Below are 25,330 nucleotides of genomic sequence, written 5' to 3' on the forward strand. Positions count from 1 at the left end.
TCTTAGGTCCTGTGCAGTCTTCAAAATGTTGCTCTTGGGGTGTTTTGTCCTCTCTTAGATTCTCCGGAGCAAATTGTCAGCAAAAGACTGCTTTCAATGGCTGTATCCAAAATGTCTCTCTTGGCAGCAGCTTCTCTGAGCTCCTTCTGTCTGAGCTTTTATAGGGCTCCAGGAAACTAATCAAGACCCACACTGAATGGGCGGGGCCACACCTCCATGGAAATAATCTAATCAAAGGTATTACCCACAGTTGGGTGGGTCACATCTCCATGGAAACACTCAATGAAAGGATTCCAACCTCATCAACACTAATATGTCTGCCCCCACAAGATTGCATCAATTTCTTTTCTTTTTTTTTTTTTTTTTTTTTTTTTTTTTTTTTTTTTTTTTTTTTTTTTTTTTTTATCATCATTTTATTGAGATATATTCACATACCACGCAGTCATACAAAACAAATTGTACTTTCGATTGTTTACAGTACCATTACATAGTTGTACATTCATCACCTAAATCAATCCCTGACACCTTCATTAGCACACACACAAAAATAACAAGAATAATAATTAGAGTGAAAAAGAGCAATTGAAGTAAAAAAGAACACTGGGTACCTTTGTCTGTTTGTTTCTTTCCCCTACTTTTCTACACATCCATCCATAAACTAGACAAAGTGGTGTTTGGTCCTTATGGCTTTCCCAATCCCATTGTCACCCCTCATAAGCTACATTTTTATACAACTGTCTTCGAGATTCATGGGTTCTGGGTTGTAGTTTGATAGTTTCAGGTATCCACCACCAGCTACCCCAATTCTTTAGAACCTAAAAAGGGTTGTCTAAAGTGTGCATAAGAGTGCCCACCAGAGTGACCTCTTGGCTCCTTTTGGAATCTCTCTGCCACTGAAGCTTATTTCATTTCCTTTCACATCCCCCTTTTGGTCAAGAAGATGTTCTCCGTCCCACGGTGCCAGGTCTACATTCCTCCCTGGGAGTCATATTCCACGTTGCCAGGGAGATTCATTTCCCTGGGTGTCTGATCCCACGTAGGGGGGAGGGCAGTGATTTCACCTTTCAAGTTGGCTTAGCCAGAGAGAGAGGGCCGCATCTGAGCAACAAAGAGGCATTCAGGAGGAGACTCTTAGGCACAAATACAGGGAGGCCTAGCCTCTCCTTTGCAGCAACCGTCTTCCCAAGGGTAAAACTTATGGTAGAGGGCTCAGCCCATCAAACCACCAGTCCCCTATGTCTGTGGTCATGTTAGCAACCATGGAGGTGGGGTAGGCGAATACCCCTGCATTCTCCACAGGCTCCTCAAGGGGGCACTACATCTTTTTTTTTTTTTTTTTTCCCCTTGTTTGTCTTTTTTCTTTTTTTTTTTTTAACTTTCCCTTCTTTTTTCAAATCACCTGTATGAAAAAAAAAGTTAAAAAGAAAACAAACATACAATAAAAGAGCATTTCAAAGAGACCATAGCAAGGGAGTAAGAAAAAGACAACTAACCTAAGATAACTGCTTAACTTCCAATATGTTCCTACTTTACCCCAAGAAAGTTACATAATATAGCAACATTTCAGTGAACTTGTTCCTACTACAACCATCAGAAATTAACAGACCATAGTCATTTCTGGGCATCCCCAGAACGTTAAATAGCTTATCTGTTCTTCCTGGATTATTGTTCCCCCTTCCTTAATTGCTCTCTACTGCTAGTTCCCCTACATTCTACATTATAAACCATTTGTTTTACATTTTTCAAAGTTCACATTAGTGGTAGCATATAATATTTCTCTTTTTGTGCCCGGCTTATTTCGCTCAGCATTATGTCTTCAAGGTTCATCCATGTTGTCATATGTTTCACCAGATCGTTCCTTCTTACTGCCGCGTAGTATTCCATCGTGTGTATATACCACATTTTATTTATCCACTCATCTGTTGAAGGACATTTGGGTTGTTTCCATCTCTTGGCAATTGTGAATAATGCTGCTATGAACATTGGCGTGCAGATATCTGTTCGTGTCACTGCTTTCCGATCTTCCGGGTATATACCGAGGAGTGCAATCGCTGGATCGAATGGTAGCTCTATATCTAGTTTTCTAAGGAACTGCCAGACTGACTTCCAGAGTGGCTGAACCATTATACAGTCCCACCAACAATGAATAAGAGTTCCAATTTCTCCACATCCCCTCCAGCATTTGTAGTTTCCTGTTTGTTTAATGGCAGCCATTCTAACCGGTGTTAGATGGTATCTCATTGTGGTCTTAATTTGCATCTCTCTAATAGCTAGTGAAGCTGAACATTTTTTCATGTGTTTCTTGGTCATTTGTATTTCCTCTTCAGAGAACTGTCTTTTCATATCTTTTGCCCATTTTATAATTGGGCTGTCTGTACTATTGTCATTGAGTTGTAGGATTTCTTTGTATATGCAAGATATCAGTCTTTTGTCAGATACATGGTTTCCAAAAATTTTTTCCCATTGAGTTGGCTGCCTCTTTACCTTTTTGAGAAATTCCTTTGAGGTGCAGAAACTTCTAAGCTTGAGGAGTTCCCATTTATCTATTTTCTCTTTTGTTGCTTGTGCTTTGGGTGTAAAGTCTAGGAAGTGGCCTCCTAATACAAGGTCTTGAAGATGTTTTCCTACATTATCTTCTAGGAGTTTTATGGTACTTTCTTTTATATTGAGATCTTTGGTCCATTTTGAGTTAATTTTTGTGTAGGGGGTGAGGTAGGGGTCCTCTTTCATTCTTTTGGATATGGATATCCAACTCTCCCAGCCCCATTTGTTGAAAAGACCATTATGGCTCAGTTCGGTGACTTTGGGGGCCTTATCAAAGATCAGTCGGCCATAGATCTGAGGGTCTATCTCTGAATTCTCAATTCGATTCCATTGATCTATATGTCTATCTTTGTGCCAGTACCATGCTGTCTTGGCAACTGTGGCTTTATAATAAGCTTCAAAGTCAGGGAGTGTAAGTCCTCCCACTTCGTTTTTCTTTTTTAGAGTGTCTTTAGCAATTCGAGGCATCTTCCCTTTCCAAATAAATTTGATAACTAGCTTTTCCAAGTCTGCAAAATAGGTTGTTGGAATTTTGATTGGGATTGCATTGAATCTGTAGATGAGTTTGGGTAGAATTGACATCTTAATGACATTTAGCCTTCCTATCCATGAACATGGAATATTTTTCCATCTTTTAAGGTCCCCTTCTATTTCTTTTAGTAGAGTTATGTAGTTTTCTTTGTATAGGTCTTTTACATCTTTGGTTAAGTTGATTCCTAGGTACTTGATTTTTTTAGTTGCTATTGAAAATGGTATCTTTTTCTTGAGTGTCTCTTCAGTTTGTTCATTTCTAGCATATAGAAACATTACTGACTTATGTGCATTAATCTTGTATCCCGCTACTTTGCTAAATTTGTTTATTAGCTCTAGTAGGTGTATCGTTGATTTCTCAGGGTTTTCTAGATATAAGATCATATCATCTGCAAACAATGACAGTTTTACTTCTTCTTTTCCAATTTGGATGCCTTTTATTTCTTTGTCTTGCCGGATTGCCCTGGCTAGCACTTCCAGCACAATGTTGAATAACAGTGGTGACAGCGGGCATCCTTGTCTTGTTCCTGATCTTAGAGGGAAGGCTTTCAGTCTCTCACCATTGAGTACTATGCTGGCTGTGGGTTTTTCATATATGCTCTTTATCATGTTGAGGAAGTTTCCTTCAATTCCTACCTTTTGAAGTGTTTTTATCAAAAAGGGATGTTGGATTTTGTCAAATGCTTTTTCAGCATCTATTGAGATGATCAATTGATTTTTCCCTTTCGAGTTTTTAATGTGTTGTAATACATTGATTGTTTTTCTGATGTTGAACCATCCTTGCATGCCTGGAATGAACCCCACTTGGTCATGGTGTATGATTTTTTTAATGTGTCTTTGGATTCGATTTGCAAGTATTTTGTTGAGGATTTTTGCATCTATATTCATTAGGGAGATTGGCCGGTAGTTTTCCTTTTTTGTAGCATCTTTGCCTGGTTTTGGTATTAGATTGATGTTAGCTTCATAAAATGAGTTAGGTAGTGTTCCATTTTTTTCAATGTTTTGAAAGAGTTTGAGTAAGATTGGTGTCAGTTCTTTCTGGAAAGTTTGGTAGAATTCCCCTGTGAAGCCATCTGGCCCTGGGCATTTATTTGTGGGAAGATTTTTGATGACTGATTGGATCTCTTTGCTTGTGATGGGTTGGTTGAGGTCTTCTATTTCTTCTCTGGTCAGTTCTTTTCTTTTTATGTTTTATTTTGTGGACAAACAATTGGTTTCTTACATTTTTTAGTTATATACAAAACTTGTATCCAAAAGTGGAGCTCAATACATTTATTAAGAATATTCACAGTATATTTAGGAAGTTTAAAATATTTAAGATATATTTCTCACAAGGACTACAAACAATACAATATTTCTATTCTTTTTTTTAATTTTTATTTTGAAATAATTTCAAACATACAGGACAGTTGCAAATACAATACAGACCCCATACGGAGAACTCCAACACCCCCCACCCCCAAATATCTGTATCTACCAGTTATACATTTTGCTACCTTTGCAGTACCTTTCTTTTTCCTTTTTTCCTTCCTTCCTTCCTCCATCCCTCCCTTCCTTCCTTCACTCCTTCCTTCCTCCCTCCCTCCCCCTGCTCTTTCTTTCAACCATATCTATTATCTTTCTATCAATTATCTATCTACCCATTTATCATCTTCTGAACATTTGAGAGCAGGTTGCCTATATCATACTCCTTGAACTCATAACACTTCATGTACATTTCCTATGAACAAGTATATTCACTTATGTCATTAACTTAACTGCAGTTAAGTTAATGCAGTTTAACACTGATATAAAGCTTAAATTCTATGTTCCAATTTTTCCTTGTGCCCCCTTTGAGCTTTTCTCCTCCATTCTTAGATCCACTCCAGTATCAAATATTGCACTGACTGTCATTAACTCTTTTTTTTCTTTTTTTTTTTAATTGAGATTGTTCAGATACCATACAACTATCCAAAGATCCAAAGAGTACAATCAATTGCCCACTGGCACCACCATACAGCTGTGCATCCATCAACACAATTTTTTTTTCCAATTTTTAGAACATTTTCACTACTCCAGAAAAGAAACAAAGACAAAGAAAAAGGAAACTCACATCCTCCCATACCCCTAACCATGCCCCCCTCCCTCCATTATTGATTCATAGTTTTGGTATAGTACTTTTGTTACTGTTGATGAAAGAATGTTAAAATACTACTAACTGTACTATATAGTTTGCAATAGGTATACATTTTTTCTCTATATGCCTCTCTATTATTAATCTCTAGTTATAGCGACATACATTTGTTCTAGCTCATGAGAGAGATTTCTAATATTTGTATAGTTAATCACAGACATTGTTCACCACAAGATTCACTGTTTTATACATTCCCATCTTTTAACCTCCAACTTTCCTTCTGGTTACATGCGTGACTCTGAGCTTACCCTTTCCACGACCTTCACACACCTTTTAGCACTGTTAGTTATTCTCATTACATGCTACCATCACCCCTGTCCATTTCCAAATATTTACGTTCACCCTAGTTGAACATTCTGCTCATAATAAGCAACCGCTCCCCATTCTTTAGCCAAATTCTACATCCTGGTAACTTATATTTCATGTCTATGAGTTTACATATTATAATTAGTTCATATCAGTGAGACCCTGCAATATTTGCCTTTATGTGTCTGTCTTATTTCACTCAATATAGTGCCCTCAAGGTTTCTTCATCAACCCATTTCTTTTAAGATGGTTTTGTTCAAACACTATACATTCCGTCCTAAGTAAATAATTGTTGGTTCCCCATATAGTCATGTATTTATGTATTGAGCACCAGCACCACTCTCTATATAAGGACATTTCTTTCATAAAGACGGAGGAAGAGTCAAAAAAGGCAGAGAGGCAAAAGAAAAAGGCAAGAGAAAGAGAGAAAAACAAACAAAAAAAACTTGATAGCTAGAAGGTGACAAAAGGAAAGATAGCATTAACCTAAAGTAGAATAAAGAGTCAGACAACATCACCAATGCCAGGAGTGCCATACCCCTCCCTTATGTCCCCCTCTTACATGCATTTAGCTTTGGTATATTGCTTTTGTCACATTAAAGGAAGCATAATACAATGTTTCTGTTAACTCTAGCCTCTAGTTTTCATTGATTGTATTTTCCCCCCAATCCCATCCTATTTTTAACACCTTGCATTGTTGATATTCATTTGTTCTACCTCATGTAAAAACATATTTGTACCTTTTATTACAATCGTTGAGCATCCTAGGTTTCCCTGAGTTACACAGTCCCAGTCTTCATCGTTCGTCTTTTGTTCTGGTGTCCCACAAGGTCCTAACCTTCCTCTTTCAACCACATTCACAGTCATCTTTGTTCAGTGTACTTACATTGCTGTGCTACTATCTTCTAAAATTGTTTTCCAAACCTCTCACTCCTGTCTTTTCCTTTCTGTCTGCAGTGCTTCCTTTAGTGTTACCTGTAGAATAGATTTCTTGTTCACAAACTTGGTCATTGTCTGTCAGAAAATATTTTAAGCTTTCCCTCATATCTGAAGGATAGTTTTGCCAGATAAAGGATTCTTGGTTGGTGGTTTTTCTCTTTCAGTATCTTAAATATATCACCCCACTTCCTTCTTGCCTTCATGGTTTCTATTGAGAAATCCACACAGTCTTACCAAGCTTCCTTTGTATGTGACAGATCGTTTCTCTCTTGCTGCTTTCAGGATTCTCTCTTTATCTTTGATGTCTGATAATCTGATTATTAAGTGTCTTGGTGTAGGCCTATTCAGATCTATTCTGTTTGGGGTACACTGTGCTTCTTGATTCCGTAATTTTATGTCTTTCATAAGAGATGGGAAATTTTCATTGATTATTTCCTCTATTATTGCTTCTGCCCCTTTTCCCTTCTCTTCTCCTTCTGGGACACCAGTGACACATAAATTCTTGCTTTTCGTTTTGTCTTTAAGTTCCCGGAGACGATGCTCATATTTTTCCATTCTTTTCTCTATTTGTTCTTTTGTGTGTAGGCTTTCAGGTGCCTTGTTTTCCAGTTCCGGAGTGTTTCCTTATGCCTCTTGAGATCTGCTGTTGTATGTTTCCAGTGTGTCTTTCATGTCTTGTGTTGTCCTTTTCATTTCCATAGATTCCGCCAGTTGGTTTTTTGAACTTTCAATTTCTACCTTATGTACGCCCTGTGTTTTCATTATATGGTTCATCTCTTTTGCCACATCTTCCCTAAACTTTTTGAATTCAGTTATTATTAGTTGTTTCAATTTCTGCATCACAGTTGAAGTGCAAATTTGTTCCCCTGACTGGGCCATAACCTCATTTTTCTTGGTGTAGGTAATAGTTTTCTCTTGTCTAGGCATGGTTTCCTTGGTTACCCCAATCAGGCCTCCCCAGACCAGAATGGGCTAAGGTCCCAGAAGGAAGAAATATTCGGTATCCAGTTTCCCTAAGGGTGTGTCTTAGAAAATTGGTACACCCTCTGATGCTCCTGGTCACTGTGCTTTTCTGCCCAGCAGGTGGCGCCTGTTAGCCTATAATTCTTGACTGGTGTAAGTTCTGAATGAAAGGCAGGTAGTAGAGCTGGGCCCCACCCCTTTCCTCTTAGAGAAGAGAGATGTGCTAGGGGGATCTCATTAGCATTTCAGTTGTCTCTCTCTGGCTGTGCTATACCCTTGTCTGGGTTACAGAACTGGGAACTGAAAATGGCTGAGGCTTTCTCCACTGAGTCAAAAAAGGAACAGAGCTAGTCCGAGGAGACCCTCCGGCTCTCCAAGGTCAGTCGTCACCCAAAGCCTCTGTCTACTTGTTGGGGATTTGTACCTTGTAGTGAGCAGTTTACACTCGCTAATTAAAACCCCAGTTGGAGCTCAGCTGAGCTATATTTGCTTGCTGGGAGAAAGCTTCTCTCTGGCACCACCAGGCTTTGTAGCTCGGGCTGTGGGGGAGGAGTCTCCCAATTTGGATCCGCAGTTCTTACTTACAGATTTTATGCTGTGATCTCAGGCATTCCTCCAAATTCAGGTTGGTGTATGATGAGTGGATGGTCATGTTTGTCCCCCTGCAGTTATTCTGGATTATTTACTAGTTGTTTCTGGTTTTTTCTAGTTGTTCCAGGGGGACTACTTAGCTTCCACTCCTCTCTATGCTGCCATCTTGATTGTCATTAATGCTTAATTAACTTTTTTTTAAAATTAAGTATACAAAAAAAAATTTTTTTTAAAGATACACAATAAAGAAACATTTCAAACAAATCATAACAAGGGAGTAAGAAAAAGACAACTGACCTAAAATACCCACTTTACTTCCAACATGTTCCTACTCTACCCCAAGAAAATAACCTAATATAGCAACATTTCTGTGAACTTGTTCCTACAACACCCATCAGAAATTAACAAACCAAAGTCATTCCTAGGCATTCCCAGAACGTCAAATTTACCCACAATAACTTATCTGTTCTTATTGGGTTATTGCTCCCCCTTCATTAACTGCTCTGTATCGCTAGTTCCCCTACGTTCTACATTATAAATCATTCATTTTAGGAGTGTGTTGTTTATCCTCCAGGTGTTTGTGAATTTTCTAAGTCTCGGATGGTTATTGACTTCTAAATGTATTCCATTGTGGTCGGAGAATGTGCTTTGAATAATTCCAATTTTTAAAATTTATTGAGGCTTGTTTTATGCCCCAGCATGTGGTCTATTCTGGAGAAAGATCTGTGATCACTAGAGAAGAATGTGTATCCTGGTGATTTGGGATGTAATGTGCTGTATATGTCTGTTAAATCAAATTCATTTATCAGATTGTTTAGGTTTTCAATTTCCTTATTGGTCTTCTGTCTGGTTGACCTTTCTATAGGAGAGAGTGATATGTTGAAGTCTCCCACAATTATTGTGGAAACATCCATTGCATCCTTTAGTTTTGCCAGTGTTTGTCTCGTGTATTTTGTGGCACCATGATTGGGTGCAAAAACATTTATGATTGTTATTTCTTCTTGTTGAATTGCCCCTTTTATTAGTATGTAGTGCCCTTCTTTGTCTCTCCTAACATCCTTGCATTTAAAGTCTGTTTTATCTGAGATTAATATTGCTATTCCTGCTTTCTTTTGGCTGTAGGTTGCATGAAATATTTTTTCCATCCTTTCACTTGCAATTTCTTTGTGTCCCTGTGTCTAAGATGAGTCTTTTGTATGCAACATATTGATGGTTCATATTTTTTGATCCATTCTGCCAATCTACATCTTTTAATTGGGGAGTTTAATCCATTTACATTCAATGTGAAGGCATTTCTTGAATCAGCCATCCTATCCTTTGGTTTATGTTTGTCAGATATATTTTTTCCCTCTCTCTCCTAATATCCTTTATTGAACCAATATTGAATCTTTTTAGTACTGAACCTTTCTCCAAATCTCTCTCTCCTTTCTTTGTTTCTCTGTCGGTAAGGCTTCCTTTAGTATCTGAAGTAGGGCAGGTCTTTTATTAGCAAAATCTCTCAGCATTTGTTTGTCTGTTAAAAATTAATGCTCACCCTCAAATTTGAAGGAGAGCTTTGCTGGATAAAGTATTCTTGGTTGGAAATTTTTCTCTCTCAGAATTTTATGTATGTCCTGCCACTGTCTTCTTGCCTCCATGGTGGCCGCTGTGTAGTCACTACTTAGTCTTATGCTGTTTCCTTTGCATGTGGTGAATTGCTTTTCTCTTGCTGCTTTCAGAACTTGCTCCTTCTCTTCAGTATTTGACAGTGTGATCAGAATATGTCTTGGAGTGGGTTTATTTGGATTTATTCTATTTGTAGTTCACTGGGCATTTATGCTTTGTGTATTTATATTGTGTAGAAGGTTTGGGAAGTTTTCCCCAACAATTTCTTTGAATACTCTTTCTAGTCCTTTACCCTTCTCTTCCCCTTCTGGGATACCAATGAGTCTTATATTTGGATGTTTTATTTTATCTGTCGTATCCCTGAGGTCCATTTCAATTTTTTTGATTTTTTTTCCTCATTCTTTCTTTTGTTCTTTCATTTTCTGTTCTGTGGTTCTCGAGGTCACTGATTCGTTGTTCTGCTTCCACTAGTCTTATACTATGAGTATCCAGAATCTTTTTAATTTGGTCAACAGTTTCTTTTATTTCCATAAGATCATCTGTTTTTTTATTTACTCTTGCAATTTCTTCTTTATGCTCTTCTAGGGTCTTCTTTATGTCCTTTATATCTTGTGCCATGCTCTTCTTCATGTCCTTTATATCCTGTGCCGTGCTCTCATTGTTTATCTTTAGTTCTTTGATTAATTGCTCCAAGTAATGTGTTTCCTCTGAGCTTTTGATTTGGGTGTTTGGGTTTAGGTTATCCATATCGTCCGGTTTTATCACATGCTTTAAAATTTTCTGTTGTTTCTGGCTTCTTGGCATTTGTTTTACTTGATAGGGTTCTTTTAGGATATGTAGGATTATCCAAAGACAAATCTCTTAATTTGGCAGATCTACAGCTTGGTGGCGTACACTTTCTCTAACTAACCAGCAGATGGCGTCCGCGAGTCACCTATTCCCCTCAAGTCAGTTCTCCTCAACTTTGTCTTTGTGGTGTGTGGGGTCTGATTCTTGTGGGGTCCAATTGGTGCACGAAGTTTGGGTGTGTTGTTGGTGCTGTCCATCCTGAATGTGGGGTGTGTGTCTGAGTGGTTAGGGAGGGAGGGTAGCTTTAATAATCAAACCTCCCAGGTGTTCCTGGAGATTTAAGGCTGTTGCAAGAGTCTAAACCTTCATTTCAGTCTCACCACAGATTGTCTCTGCTGCTGACCCACAAGTCTTTGGTAGTGGTGTATGGTCCCTGGGATTTCCAAGTGGGTCCCTCTTCCAAGCTGTGCCCTTCTAGGGCCTCTGCTGAGGGAAGGTTGTGCTACATCACAAGTGCGCACTGTTCCTCAAGGGAAATTCTGGGCCACCGGGCCGTGTAGGTGCATTCCCAGCCTGCTGTAAGGATAGCTGTATGGGGCGTGCCAGTCTCCCCCTTTGCTCACAGCTTCACATTCCCAGCTCTGGGACAATTAGCTCTGGGTGTGTGAAAGGCTATTGTCCATGTCCGACACTCTAACGTGTTCACGTGCTGCTAGAAACACCCCTCCATCACACTGGGTTTCTTGGCACAACTCTGGACTGAGGCCCCGGTGCCGGGCAGGAGTGTTCCCAGCCCGCTGGGAAGATGGCTGCAAGGACCGTGTTTTTTTTCCCCTTTTGTCTAACCTCTGCCTTCCTCGGTCCGAGACAATTTGCAGTGGGTGCATGAAAGTCTATCTTCCATGCCAGATATTGAGGCGTTCACATAGCCTGTTCCTGCTGCTCTTTACTGTGCAGTTGTTGCTGCTGTATCTGCCACTTTTGGGTTTTTTTTAAAAAAGAACTAGTCCACCTCCAAACGCCAAACCTCAGTTTCCACACACCACAGTGTGGCTGCCATATATCCAGCGGCTTACTCGTTCGTTTTAGAATGCAGTCTCCCGTTTTCACCACGTGCATGGTTCCTGTGGATTTAGCAGACCTTGTCCAGCTGGTGTATCACTGGAACTGGGGTTCTGGGTCACTTTCAGGCTTTTATCTAGTATCTTTCACCGAGATGTTTTTTTTGCCCTTTCTCTCCTAGCCGCCATCTTAGGTTCTCTCCCCTCTATTCATTTTAATGGCATACTTCATGATTTGATATATTTACTAATAGATTTCCCCCATATCAAAATTAAATAAACCTTTTAAAGTATCTGATAATTTCCCCCAGATTCCAAGGTTTACGGTAGCAGTTGCTACTTCAGCCCAAATTTGAAAACATGGAAAGTTGTGCAGAGTTTCTCCTTGAGACTTAGTACAATGGCTTTAAAGAGCAATATATTTACCTACTTTCTACCTAAGCCTCTTCGTGATAAATCAAGCTGTCATATTTGTTCTGACATCTAATTTCTATAAAATATTTTGTGACCATACCAGATATTTGGTTTTACAAAGGAACTTTCTGACTTTTGACTTAACAGAGATAAGACTTACTAAATCTTACATGAAAGGAATGTTGAAACATATTTTACACTAACATTTGGTTAAAGTTTAGGGCAATAATTTGACTACCTATAAAATGATGACAGAATAGAACTACTGACTATATTTTAATTTGACTATAAATAATTATAAGCAAATTAGTCTGCCTCCTAATTTTTTTTTTTTTTTTTTGCTTTCGATTTTTCCCCAGTTTTCCAGATGTAGAAATTCTTGACATAAATACGGGTTCTTGGAATAGAATTCATTTGTAATAAAACAATTTTATTCTAATTCTAGTAATAGGATTTTCTGTATCAAAATTTTACTAATATTTTAGTTAAGAAGTTATTTATAATTTCATTTCAAAGTTGAAACATCTTTTGATGGCAAACACATTAAATTTAGATTACTCTAACAATCCAAAATAAAATAGAGTGAAAATAAAAATAATCAGTTTTTTACTCACATGAAAAGATTTTGAAACACTAAAAGCATAAATGAAAGTACTTCCAGAAATCCCAGCACACTAACTCATGTATGAAATAAATTTATTCTATTTTAGAATGAATTACATGTTTAAAAAACAATGAATGTGGTAGATCAGATGGCTTTGACCTACTATTGTAAAGTTTACAACATAAAGATTGCAAAACAAGCCATTTTTAAGAGACCATGTTGCAAAGGCACCTATGTTTTTTTGCATTTTATGATTCTACTGGGTCTCTTAGGTGTTTGTTCTAGGCATAATTAGGATAATACATTTCTTTTGACAACTTGCACTTACATTTAAAAGACATAAATATAATTTAAGAGATATAGGGTTACCTTGGGGTACAGGAAAAATAAGAGTGTAAATAAGATTAATACAAGCCATTTATGGAAGATAAATATAAAGAACAAAAACTATGCTACTTTGTTGTAACATATTGAGTATGAATAGATCAGGGCTAATTTTTTTAAAAAGACTAAAATTTTTACGTTTCAAATAATGTGAAAAACAAATTAAAAAAGGAATAAGTTGTGAATCACATATTGAAGAACCCAAAAGGTACTTCTTATAAGTATAAAGTAGTTGCATTTAAAAATAAAACCTTCCAATTATCTCAATTGCTTAAAACCCACATAAGTATTACATGAAAAGTTCTATGTTTACTTTAGATTAAGTATCTTTAAATACTGTGTAGAACAGCTACAGCTAAATTAATGTCTTTTAAATCCAAATAAGAATTGTTAATTCTTGAATCAGATAAATAAAAGATATTTTAAAATCTCTAAATTAAATTAGATTAAAAAATCTACTTCGCTATATGACATTTTATTGAATAGTTCATAGAAATCAGTTTACATGTTTTTAGAAACAATTTAATTTTAAAATTTAAGTAGAGTACATTTGTATATTATATCTCTAACAGAAAAATGGGTTTGTTGAAATAAAATGTGCAATTCCACAAATTTTTCACAAAATAATGATTGATAAAAATATAGGATTATAAATATTCCCATCACTTGAATCACTGGGGGCTATGAATTTTGTCCCGTTTTTTAAATTGCTTATTAGATGACTTATGAAACTTTGAACTACTGTCTTCCTTTTTACGGTTTTGTCTCCTTAAGTGCTGACACAGTCATTCTATGATAGACGCAAGTTTAACAACCTTTTGTGGTTTACTGACCTCTGCGGAGATGTACGAAAAGCTCTGTTACGATTATTATGGTTGTTTATTCAGTTAATAAGTGATTATAATTTTTGACTGGTATAGTATGAAGTTTTTATAGTTGAAACAGGAGATTTTGAGCTAAATACTACTTTCTCATGTTCCCCAAACAAACCTTAAGTTCCCAGTGCTTAATAATAATGAAAGAAGATTTATTTCATATTACTTCAATTATACTAAGAATAAACCATTTCATTCATGAGGCTAAAGACTATCCTTTCTTATGTTATGAACATATTTATAAAAATAACTATTATGATATACTAATGATGCTTTAAAATTCAAATGATAACAACAATTAGAGTAATTTACCTAAGTCTGAATTTTCTTACCAACTGTAGATATACATAAAGGACTAACTACAGAAATTAGAGTTTTTAAAATCACAGAAGCAATAGAAATTGGGACCTTTTTAAAAAGATATATTATGAAATAATATTAAATCAAAAAGTAAGATCAGTGTAGTAAACACAAAGAATCAGAAAAGAGGTGTTTGTGTTAACTCCTTACTTTGATAAATGTGGGAAAAGTACCTTGGAATAATTTCAGATGTCATAGGAGAATTTTAATTACAAGGTGACAGTTTAATTTCTTTTTTTTGAACCTCCTTTTTCTTCAAATACTACTCACAACAGTTGCATTTTTATTTATCTACTCCATTTTCTTTTCCTTCTCAATCTACTACTTAAAGTTCTAAAGATTAAACTTTAGAATCAAGGGTTACACAGAAGCCAATTCAGAATTTTGCACTGGCCATGCCTGAATTTTAAAAAGCTTCTACTTCAAGTTTGTTCTCTCAATAGTTAGTAACAATTAGTAACTAACTAATATCTGTTAGTAACTCACAGTTTTGAATTATCAGGGGTTAACAGAAGACGGAATTATGAAGCCAAGATATGGTTATTCTTGGCGCTGCTCTAGCTACCTTTTATGTGTGTTAGGTAATCATAAGGAAACGGACAACTATATTCAGAAGATTTTGTTAATGCCCATGGTGGTGCAAGTTTATATAAAAAAGCCCAGGTGAAAGTCTGGTTCTTCTGTTAAAAAAATAAGTGCAGTAGTTAGTTTAATTCTTTATACTGTTTAACTATTTACATAATCTGATATGGTTATAAGCATTTTGGATTTACTTTTTGTTTTTACCCCAGTATGAAATTGTTATACAGGCACACAGTAGCAGTTCCAGAAATTAAAAAATAAAAAAACAAAACAAAACAAAAACCACCTAGTTGATCACAGATCTATAGGTATCATTCAGTAAAGGAACACAATTTGAAATCAGAATGGTGAAGTTATCCACATCTATGAGCAGTCCTATTCACAGGCCTTGTGTTACCAGAGTATAAGATTTTAAGCACTCAGCTTTACCAAACATTCTGATAAAGGATTATTTATGACCTATGTTATTGTACTGCTATTTAAAGTAATAGTTCCTTGAATGCTTGACTTTAACAACAAGAAACACCTAGTGTAAAACAGAGTTATATTTATATATAAAGAAACTTATTTCAAACACAGAATATAAGCTAAGACACATGCAGACATTTGTGCTCTCAGGCCTAGTTTTTATACGTGAGAGAAAATGTGGAATTTATTGTTTCTTCACTAGAGAAAAATCTTTACTTATATTGAAGGAAAAAACTACCTGAGAGATCTTCTTTTCTTTTTATTCTCAAAAAGGCTAGCTATCATTTCCCTGCCTATTCTCTAAACACCACCCCAGCAAGGAAAACAGATTTTGCTTACATATTTTGAAATGCTTATAAATTAATCAGGCAAATCAATAAACAAATGCTATCTTATTATTAAGAAACTCTCAACATTGTCCGGCTAGATTTTGGAAGTGCAACGAACAAGTGACTCTTATTTCACCACCCAGTTTCCTCTCTTTTGAACCAGAATAGCTGCTGTCGTCATCCTATGCCTGTATGCTGTGTGTGTTGGAAGCACCTAACTTGTTTTTTCTAGCTTCACGGTCCAATAGACAGAGGAGCCTCATCCATATCTGGACCTAATTTGGATGATGAGATTTTGGACTTTAAGATAATGCAATGATGGGACCAGATTCCTGGGAAAGTTGTGAAGGGGTGAATGTATTTTGCATGTGGAAGTGATGAAAATGGAAATTACTGGGAACCAGAAGGCTGACTGTAGTGGACAGATTTTAAGGTGGCCCATATGATCCCCACCTCCTGATATTCATGCCTTTGTATAATGCCCTGAACTTGAACAACCATGTTGAGATAACCAGAATTTCATAAAATGCATATATGCCCATCAAAGAACTTGATATTTTCTTATTTATTTTTGAATTATTCTAAGTCATTCAGCATTATCTGATAATTTATCAAATAGCTAGTGTCTTATCAAATCTTTTCCCAAGTATTTTATGGTTTTTGTCATTATTCCCATTTCCTTTCCTGAGTGGCTACTGCTGGATAGTGAAAAGCTATTTATTGATTTTTCTTGCATCCCTTTCACAGATTTACTAGCATTCTTAGCAAACTGCCTTTTAATTCCTTTAGCTTTTTTTTTTTTTTTTAAATCAGTCTTTCTTGGATTTTCTATGAACTCAATAATATACTCAACAGAGAGCTTTATGCCTTTTTTTTCCCAATGCATATCACTTAGTGGGCATCCCTGTCTGCATCCTCATATTAGACAAAATGGTTTCAGCAACTTACCATTTAGAATAATATTTATTCTCGTTTTTTGTTAAATGATATGAATTACATTTATGTACTTTCCTTGAGAATTTTTAAAATTAGGAATGGCTACTAAATTTTATTAAATTATTTTCTAGTGTCTATTGATAATCATGTCCCAAATTATGTTGATAGACACCTAGATATATGACCTACCTCTGTGTTGAAATAAATTCTATTTGGTTACAAAGTATTATTTTCTTTATACTATTGGATTATTTTGCTAATATTTTATTTAGAAAACTTTCACTTAATATGTTCATAAGTGAAATTATTATGCAGTGATTTGTTCTCATACTATCTTTATCAGGTTTTAGAGTTAAAAGTTGTGCTTCCTTTATGTAAGGCATCCTAAATTTTAAGTAACATTCATATTATTTATTCTTTTGTGGTCCTTGTTCTTTTATCAATGGTAAATTTTTATTCACTTTATCCAATTTTTACCATTATAATTGGGCTATCTAAATTTTCCCTTTCTTCTTGGGTCAAGTTCAGTCTTTATATTTTGGTATGATATCCATTTTCTTTAGGATTTAAAATTTGTTGTCTTGAGGTTAAATATTGTATCATCTTACGGTTCTTCATCAAGAAAACTGAATTTCATACATAGCTTGTTTTTTTACTCAATGACAATTTTAGAAAAAATATATATGGATTTCGGAAATCATTTCATTTGAATTAATTTCACTTTTATTGCCTTTAAAAATAGTAAATAAAAATGATACAAAATCTTAGGAAAATTAACAGATACAAAATGAATATCTGTCTGTACCTGTACTCCTGAAATTTATGTACAAAAGTATCCACTGTGAAGTTCCTCTTGTATTTTCTAGGAAAACATGTTTATGTATATACTAGCAAATATATGGATATCCTTTTAAAATTTATACAAATAGTATTTATTATATTCATTGTTTTCTGTCAAGCATACTACCGTTCATAGTTCATCTTGGAAATCTTTGTTTAATGGCATCCGTAGATCAGTCTCATTTTTTTTAATGGCTACAAATGATTCTCTAATCCTCTAGGGATCGATATTAGGTTCTTCTTTTTAAAATTTTATATGTAACCTTGCAATAACGATCCCTGTGAACATATACAAACATATTGGTGTATTTTGTTTTTTAATTTCACTTTTCTGAGACATTGTGCTCAATATATTTATTTAAATTATAAAATATATCATACACACAGAGACACATATGAAATGCATATGGATAATTTGAAGACTATGATGTGAACACACATACCACCAAAACTGAAGAACTCAGTAGCATCTCTGAAGCCCTCTGTGTGCACCTCTCCCCAATTACAAGCTCTCCCTTCCCCACAGAGAAAATGGTATTTTTATAGATTCATTACCTATATATACGCATTTCTAAAGCTATCAGTTAATTTTACCTGCTTTTGAGATTTATAAAAATGGAATCACATTGCATTTTTTTCATTTGAATTATTTGGCTTAACATTTTTTATGCTATTTATCCACGTTGGTGCATGCTGTTGTTTATTCTTTTTTCATTGCTGTAGTGTATTTCATTGTATGAATGACTAAAACAAAATTTATTTATTCATTTTATTGTTAATGGACATTTGGGTTGTTACTGTTTTTGGCTATTATAAATAAGCTGTTATAAGCAAATGCAAATATTCTCCTAATGCACAAGTCTAAGAAGTTTTCTAAGGTATAAACTAAGGTTTCTCCACCCCAACACTACTGATATTTTCAGCCAGATAATTCTTTGTTGTGAGTGCTGTCCTATGCACTGTTGAATGTTTAGCAGAATGCCTGGTGTCTATCCACTAGACAGCAGTGGTATCCTCCCAGTTGTGACAACCATACATGTCTGCAGATATTGCCTAATGTCCCCTAAGGGACAAAATCATCTCTCCTTGAGGACCACTGGTGTAGAATTACAAAGTAAAAGTGCTGCATTGTAGATATGTGCATCTTCAGTTAGATAATGCTGATAGTTTGAGAACAAAATATTCAAATTCAGGCCTCTTGACTTCTAGCCAGTGTCATTTTCATTAATTGTCATTTATTAAATGCTTATCTCACTTGGGAATCACACAGCCTAGGAGTTATACTCTCAATTTTAAAGAAGAAATGACCTGAAAGGTAAAGCAAGTTGTGGCACAGCCAGCACAAGAACCAAAGTTCTTATAATGGCCACACACCTCTATTCAACTGTTCTAATGAAGACTATATGTCTTTATAAGATGTTTTAACATTTAACTGATTTTTATTACGTTCCAAACAAGTGCATTTTGGCTTATTTCAATAGTTTTTCTTTTTTTGAGTTATTTGTTCAAGTCTATTTTAGCAAAATACTTGGGCATAATTTTACACATAGAATGATAAAGAACAATTTTGAGGGCAGCCCACTCTAAAGTCCATGGTTAGAATTATTAGTGTTTGAATCAGGACCTACAAGGCTTGTCCACGCAGCTGTAATACTTTTGTGAAACTCTGGTTACAACAGTAAATAGCTACTTTCATTTAAATCAATGCATTCACTTCATTAAAAACAAGATAATTAAAACCCCAGCCAGTTAAAATTAACACAAACATTGGAGTCCTTCCTACATTCTTTTATACTCTACATTCAATTACTACCTCTAACCTTTGATTTGCTTATGAAAGCCAGTAAATCATGACAAATCCATCCTTTGAAAAATTTATATTTAGAACAGCCAATGCTTTAGGAAAAAAACAATTTATGGCAAGGTAATTTTTTTTTTTCTAGAAACATACACTTACTTCTGCTTTTTTACGAGCTTCCATAGCTTTCATAAGCATCATATGTTGCCGCCTTCTCTCTCGTTCCTATTAGGTCAGATAAAATTAGGAAAATAACTCAACCACAGTTAACAGTTTGATTTTAAAAAGGAAAAAAAAAAACACAACAACTTGGTATAGCATGTTTAGCATTTATAGACAAGTCACAGTAAAAACTAAATATAAGACAAGAATGGCCAGTCTGTGCATGTTTTAGTTCAGGTTTAGAAAGCAAATACAAGAACAATCAAAAGCAAAAAGGTAAAGCAATGAACATGGAGACAGTGTAAACAGAAGCATACAAGATTTACTTATGGTCAGTTGTGATGCTCCTTCAAAAGCTGGCAGAACAAAAAGCATAATGGTTGGCTGAAACAGGTCAGTTACCTTACATCTGCTATTAGTAAAACCACAAATACTCACTATAGCCAATTAGACTAAAGGTTATATTATTCTTAAATTTTTATATTAGGCAGAAATTGATTTACACCCACTTTCATGTCATGGTTTTAGAATGGGTTAATTTTATTTCAAGTACCCAAATCATTTTGTAAATCCAATAAGCCACCAAAAAATTAGAAACTTTTAAAAAAATATTTTATACCAATTTAGTTAAACTAGTCTTGGTTCATACATAAACACCAATGAAATGGGATATTACTATTTACTGATGTCTGCCACTTGATGCGATATTTAATACCACAAAAGCCACAACATGGGCTAATTATTAAGTGAAACCTGAAAAGCTCAGTATGGAAATAAGGTAAGCACTAATTTGAAGGTCTCATTTCATTTTAAAATAAAGTATCACATATTTACAATATCTAATCGATTTTTTTGTTTAATTATATTTGGTCTTCCCAAAACGGATATTTCTAAAATTATTCATAAAATTTGTCTATAAAACCAGAATCTATTACTTCATATTCTCTCATCAACCTAACTCAAAATTCCCATTGTAACCAATGGCAGTTTTGCATCTGGAATGAGGGGAGAATATGGGTCATAATTGTATCTACTTGTATAGGGATCCAACTTTCATTGTGGCATCAGTAATGTAAATTGTTAGATAGCAGCCTTATATTAGGCTGCACAATTCAGTGAAAAAACTTTGGATTTGTATTATACTTTCTTTAGAGACAGACAAGCAGATGTATGCAATGCACTGCGCTGTAAAGCCATGCAGCAGTATGTAATATGACAGCAGCCAGTGCTACACTTTATGCATTGCTATGACAACCATATCACAACCAAATCACAATGCGGTGTTAGATGTACAAAAATAAACATACCCATACCATATCTAGTCTATGCCTCTCCAACTCCTGGTAGAAAGAGTTGGCACAACATTATGAAACAGAAATCACAGAGTCATAAAACCAATTTATAACCCCCCAAAAGACACCAAAACCAAAGCAAGGAAATAAACTGTAAGATGAAAGAAAAACTTAAGCAGGAATTATATCAGAACAATTTTAAGAACATATTTTGAAGATTTTCCCCAAATAGCTTTAAGCAAAATTATAAATTGTACATTTCAACAACTGTATAACTATATATACACAGACCTGATGCTTCAGAAGAACAGCTTGCTGTCTTCTCATCTCTTTTTCCTTAAAAATAAGAAAGTTTCAAAATACGATTTTTAGGGAAGATACAATGAAGTGACTAGCTAGACTGTTAGAGCATATCAGATACAACAGACATGTTTATTTTTTTGTATTTTGTTACATTATGGCCCAAGTCACAAATATAGTTGATTAGCACCTTCTCCACACTGAAGATCAATTCCCAAATATACTTTATAATTAACAGCATTTATATCATCTCTAAACATTGTATATGAATGAGAGTGACAAGAGACTCTGTGATAGTTTGAGATTTTCAGGGCACCATCCCAAAGGAGTGGGGATTAATGCAAACATTCTATTAATGTCACCAATTTCAATATTTTTATAAAGGCAAAATTAATATTAAGCATGGCTACAAATGCAGGTAGGCATCTAAATATAACAAAGAGAGTAGAAAACGGAACAGTTTTCTGGCATTATGAACAGGTGGGGGCTGTTTTCAGCACCTGTAAGATCACTCAGCTGCCCCCTTTCAGTAATCAGTTATCAAAAATAGTGGAGGATGGGGATTAGAGTGGGTTGGAAAGGGACACCTCTCTTATTCTTCATGCTAAGTCAATAATCTTAAACACTTGAAGTTATAATAATTAACAATAGCTAGAATTATTGAAAAAGAACAGTTGTTTCTGTATGCTTTTCATTTTTAGTAGTTAAAAAAGTTGCTGGACATTAACAAAGAGAAAGTTAAAATGTAAGGGCAGAATCAAATTTGGGACACTGTCTGAAACATAAACAACACACAGAATAGTTTTGGGGGGATCATTTTTATCCAGCAAAACTGTATACAGGTATTATGCAATAGTTCGCCTTTCTGATTTGATGCCTGCTGTCTAAAGAGCTCAAAGTATCACATAAAACCTGTATAATGAAATAAAAAAATTTACATACAATATACATACAATAAAAGCACACATTATACACATATTGTATCTGTGCTAAACATATATTCAGATACTCATTCTGAGGAAAGCTATTCCTTTCATATAATTGATACTGACATAATCATATAGTTTTTATTTTTGAAAAATAAAAACTCTGGTTCTCATCTAAACTAACCTTTATTCGTTTCTCGGCCTCCAATAATTTGGCATTTGCCGCTTCTTCCTTCTTTTTCTTTTTAGCCTGTGCATGCAAAACAGGTCTCAAAGTCATGCACATCACCACTACAACGTGAAAATCTCAGACTTGAAATGAAGCTACATGTCTCACAAAGTACAAAACAACATATATGTAGACAATTAACAGATTTTCCCCCAGTTAACATATTTAACACACTGATTTTGTTTTCATTTATAGATCAGCATTAGGATATACAAAATTTTTAAAATTCTTAAGACTATGATAGCTTTTTTTTTGGCCTTTTCAAACTCTGTTAAGTCTCAAATAATTGAGTATGTTTTTTGCCTTAAAAGTTAATCACAGAAAAAAACAATTTTAAGTCATTTTTTTTTTCCTGATTTTTAAAAGTAAAACATGATCACTGTAAAACATTTAGAAAACAGGAAAGATTTTAATGGATAAAAAATTAATTCAAGAATGAATCAATAACACATATTAAAACGCATGTCTACTTTCCTTGAAATTACTATTCTAATACTTGAAATAAGAAATCCATTATGCAGATGAATTAAATGAAATGTATTACAGCTGACTTCTGAAATCCCTGTAAACAGTGATTATATTCAAGTTTAAAAAATATAGAATGGAAACTTTTAATCTTTCACATAGCACACTGACTACCTAGTAGTTTCATATTGATTATTGTCAATTTACTTTAAGCTAGAAATATTTTCAATTTGTGGGAGTTAAAATTCATTTGAAGTGGTTAAAGAAATATGTGTATATTTCTAGAAGGAAAGAAAATCTCAACTATCTGCAGCCCTCAGGGAATAAATTGTTCTATTTATTTACAGAGTTAGCTGAATAATTGAGGGGCTATAATAATTTTAGACATGAAAAGTTTATTTTCACTATTTTGGATGGAAATAATTTTGAAACATATGCCTGCTTAGACACAGTACATGAAACATAATTTGTTTTTTTTCTTGATGACTTAGGGCAATTATTCTAAACATCAGTTATTACACTGCACAGTTTGACAGAGTAATGCCTTTCACTACTAAGTTGTCAAAAATTGTTTGCTATTCAACTAAAAGACTGCAGACTGATGCTAGGCTTTTGACTTTCTGTATATGCCCACTGGAGTTTTTCTGTATTTTCCCTTGCTATTTGTCTTTTGGCTGTTACTTTTGATGTTGCCAGTATATGTCCTCTAGCCCTATTTCCCACACAATCACATATATTGTGAGGCATTAGAAACCAGGTAACCAAGCAGGTTAAACTGCATCTAAATTTTAAAATTTTCTTTTACTTTTGTGAACATTTATTTCTAAATTAAAAGTAAATATCTGACTATAAGCCCTAATGACTTTTCTAAAAGTAAAGAACACAAGGTTTAGCACATGAACTTTATATAAACTATATTGGTTTCTCAGAGGTTTTTCTTTTTCTTTTTTTCTCTTAAGTCTTATTTTCTGGGTTTTTACTGCTAGAATTAGATGAGCTTGCTAAATAAAGGTTAGCCTGGTAAGGTCTTACTCTACGCATTATGTTTAAAGAAAATTTCTGATGGACAAATCAATTTGGGTAAGTGAGAGAACATGTAGGCAGAATTTTTATTTTTGCAGACTTCAAAATATATGATTATGTTACTTAAATTATATTAAATTTAGAGTTCTACCTCTAGAATTTGCTGGGCTCGAAGTTCTTTTTCCATTCTGATTTGTTGTATTCTCTTAATTTTTTCCTGTAGGAAAAATTATGATCATTTAAGATAATAATATAAACTAAACATCTAAGTGAAAAGTAGAATCAAATAAAAATATAAGTACGAAATTACCAAAGGTGGTCAGTGCTGGATATAAAATTTGATTATTTCATTTATATATATCATATATATTTTCATGTTTTAAATTAATATAATTTTATAAAATTTCTCAAAATGATTTGTAAAGTACAAGTGCTAAACAAGTATACAGAAGCCAGGTAAACCATCTGATGAAATTAACATAGCTTTTATAAATATTTGGAATTGCAAATATGTGCAGGATAGCACAGTAGAAAAAAATATGGTCTCACAGGCAGAAAACCTAAGTCTAATCCCAGGCTACTGTCACATTTTGCATGAGCTTGAGCAACAAGTAACTACTCTTCCATAAAACAGGGAAAGTGCTTGTGCTTTCTTATTTTGTCAAGACCAAATAAAAAGGACTGATTACAATTTAGAATTCCAGGGAATTATTTGCATGACATAACTGGTGTTCACATTGACTAAATTTAAAGTGCTGGATATTGGTTGTGTTTTAGAATTTGGTGATCATCTAAGTTTGATAAGAACTTCACATTTTGATTCAAAACTATCTTGTGTGCTAAAAGGACACTGTTGGCAATTTCATGTTCACAAATCCCTTTGAAAAGCCCAATTGGCACTGATAAGAGGAGAATAAATAAAAGTATAATTAAAAAAAAAAAACCAAATTGCAAATTGCACTTGTCCTAGAATTTCCAGAGCCAATATTTTATATTGCTGTACACTAGAATACCTGTTACAATTTCCAGATGTTAGTGGTAACTTCTGAAGCTATACTTTAATATGGTTTTTAACTGATCTCTTTTTTTGTATACCAATGTCATCAATTCCTGGAGGGGTCTACTGCAGGAAAATGAGATTTAGGGAATTATTCTGATGCTGGAAGATCTTTGATTTTGCTGTTGGTGATCCTATTTTGCTACTGAATATTAATTATACCTTGCTATTCATTGTTCTCTCATACAAGGAGGTAGTGGATCTTGTAAATTACACTCAGTCTGGAACTTTGTCTTAATTGTCCAAGTGATTTATTTCCATGTACATCTACTTAGTAGTGCTGCCTTTAGCATGTAGCAGAGATAAACATTATTATAAATTATTATACGTTCTTCTTATTAATATTGAGTACACAATCACCGAACTTGGCACTTTACATAAAATATCTGGTTGGCCATCATGACAGTCCTAGGAGTGGAAATTATCTTCCCTTTAAGTAAGAAAAAACTGAGGTTCCCAGAAAGTAAATATTTTGCTGATGCCAAACAGTAAATATAGAGCCCTTGTCAGATGCCAATGTCTGTACTCCTTCTGCTGCATATAATGCCTTCACCAGCTTCCAGAAACTGCCTTGTGGACTATTTGGTAATATTTCTGGCCTACTGGGCAGGAAAAATAATCCAGAAGATAAGAAGCAATGCTACTATTTTATTCTAGATCTAATGCTGATTTTAAATTATTAAAATATGAAACAGACTCTGTGAGTAGACATATTCTCTACTTTCATTCACTTTGTCGGCAATAAGAAATGAGTCACATGGTATTCTGACAACTAGCCTCAAAT

At 34.6% G+C, this 25,330-nt stretch overlaps 1 protein-coding gene across 12 annotated transcripts in view; it reads right to left on the bottom strand.

Annotated features, from left to right (window-relative positions):
- The window catches only part of BAZ2B (bromodomain adjacent to zinc finger domain 2B), a 496,556-nt gene that overhangs the window by 54,275 nt on the left and 416,951 nt on the right, over nucleotides 1-25,330 (bottom strand). For 8 of the 12 annotated variants that reach the window (XM_037849039.1, XM_037849033.1, XM_037849042.1 and 5 more), the window contains 5 exons: nucleotides 23,641-23,706; nucleotides 21,957-22,022; nucleotides 20,838-20,882; nucleotides 20,562-20,594; nucleotides 19,252-19,317 (listed from right to left, as the gene is read on the bottom strand). In XM_037849039.1, the coding sequence (XP_037704967.1) occupies nucleotides 19,252-19,317; nucleotides 20,562-20,594; nucleotides 20,838-20,882; nucleotides 21,957-22,022; nucleotides 23,641-23,706 (276 nt within the window). The remainder of the gene's footprint in view (nucleotides 1-19,251; nucleotides 19,318-20,561; nucleotides 20,595-20,837; nucleotides 20,883-21,956; nucleotides 22,023-23,640; nucleotides 23,707-25,330) is intronic. The other 4 variants (XM_037849035.1, XM_037849043.1, XM_037849041.1 and 1 more) reach the window with 1 other exon arrangement.

The sequence above is a fragment of the Choloepus didactylus genome, chromosome 9 (assembly GCF_015220235.1).
Source record: "Choloepus didactylus isolate mChoDid1 chromosome 9, mChoDid1.pri, whole genome shotgun sequence".
Classification (NCBI taxonomy): Eukaryota; Metazoa; Chordata; class Mammalia; order Pilosa; family Megalonychidae; genus Choloepus; species Choloepus didactylus.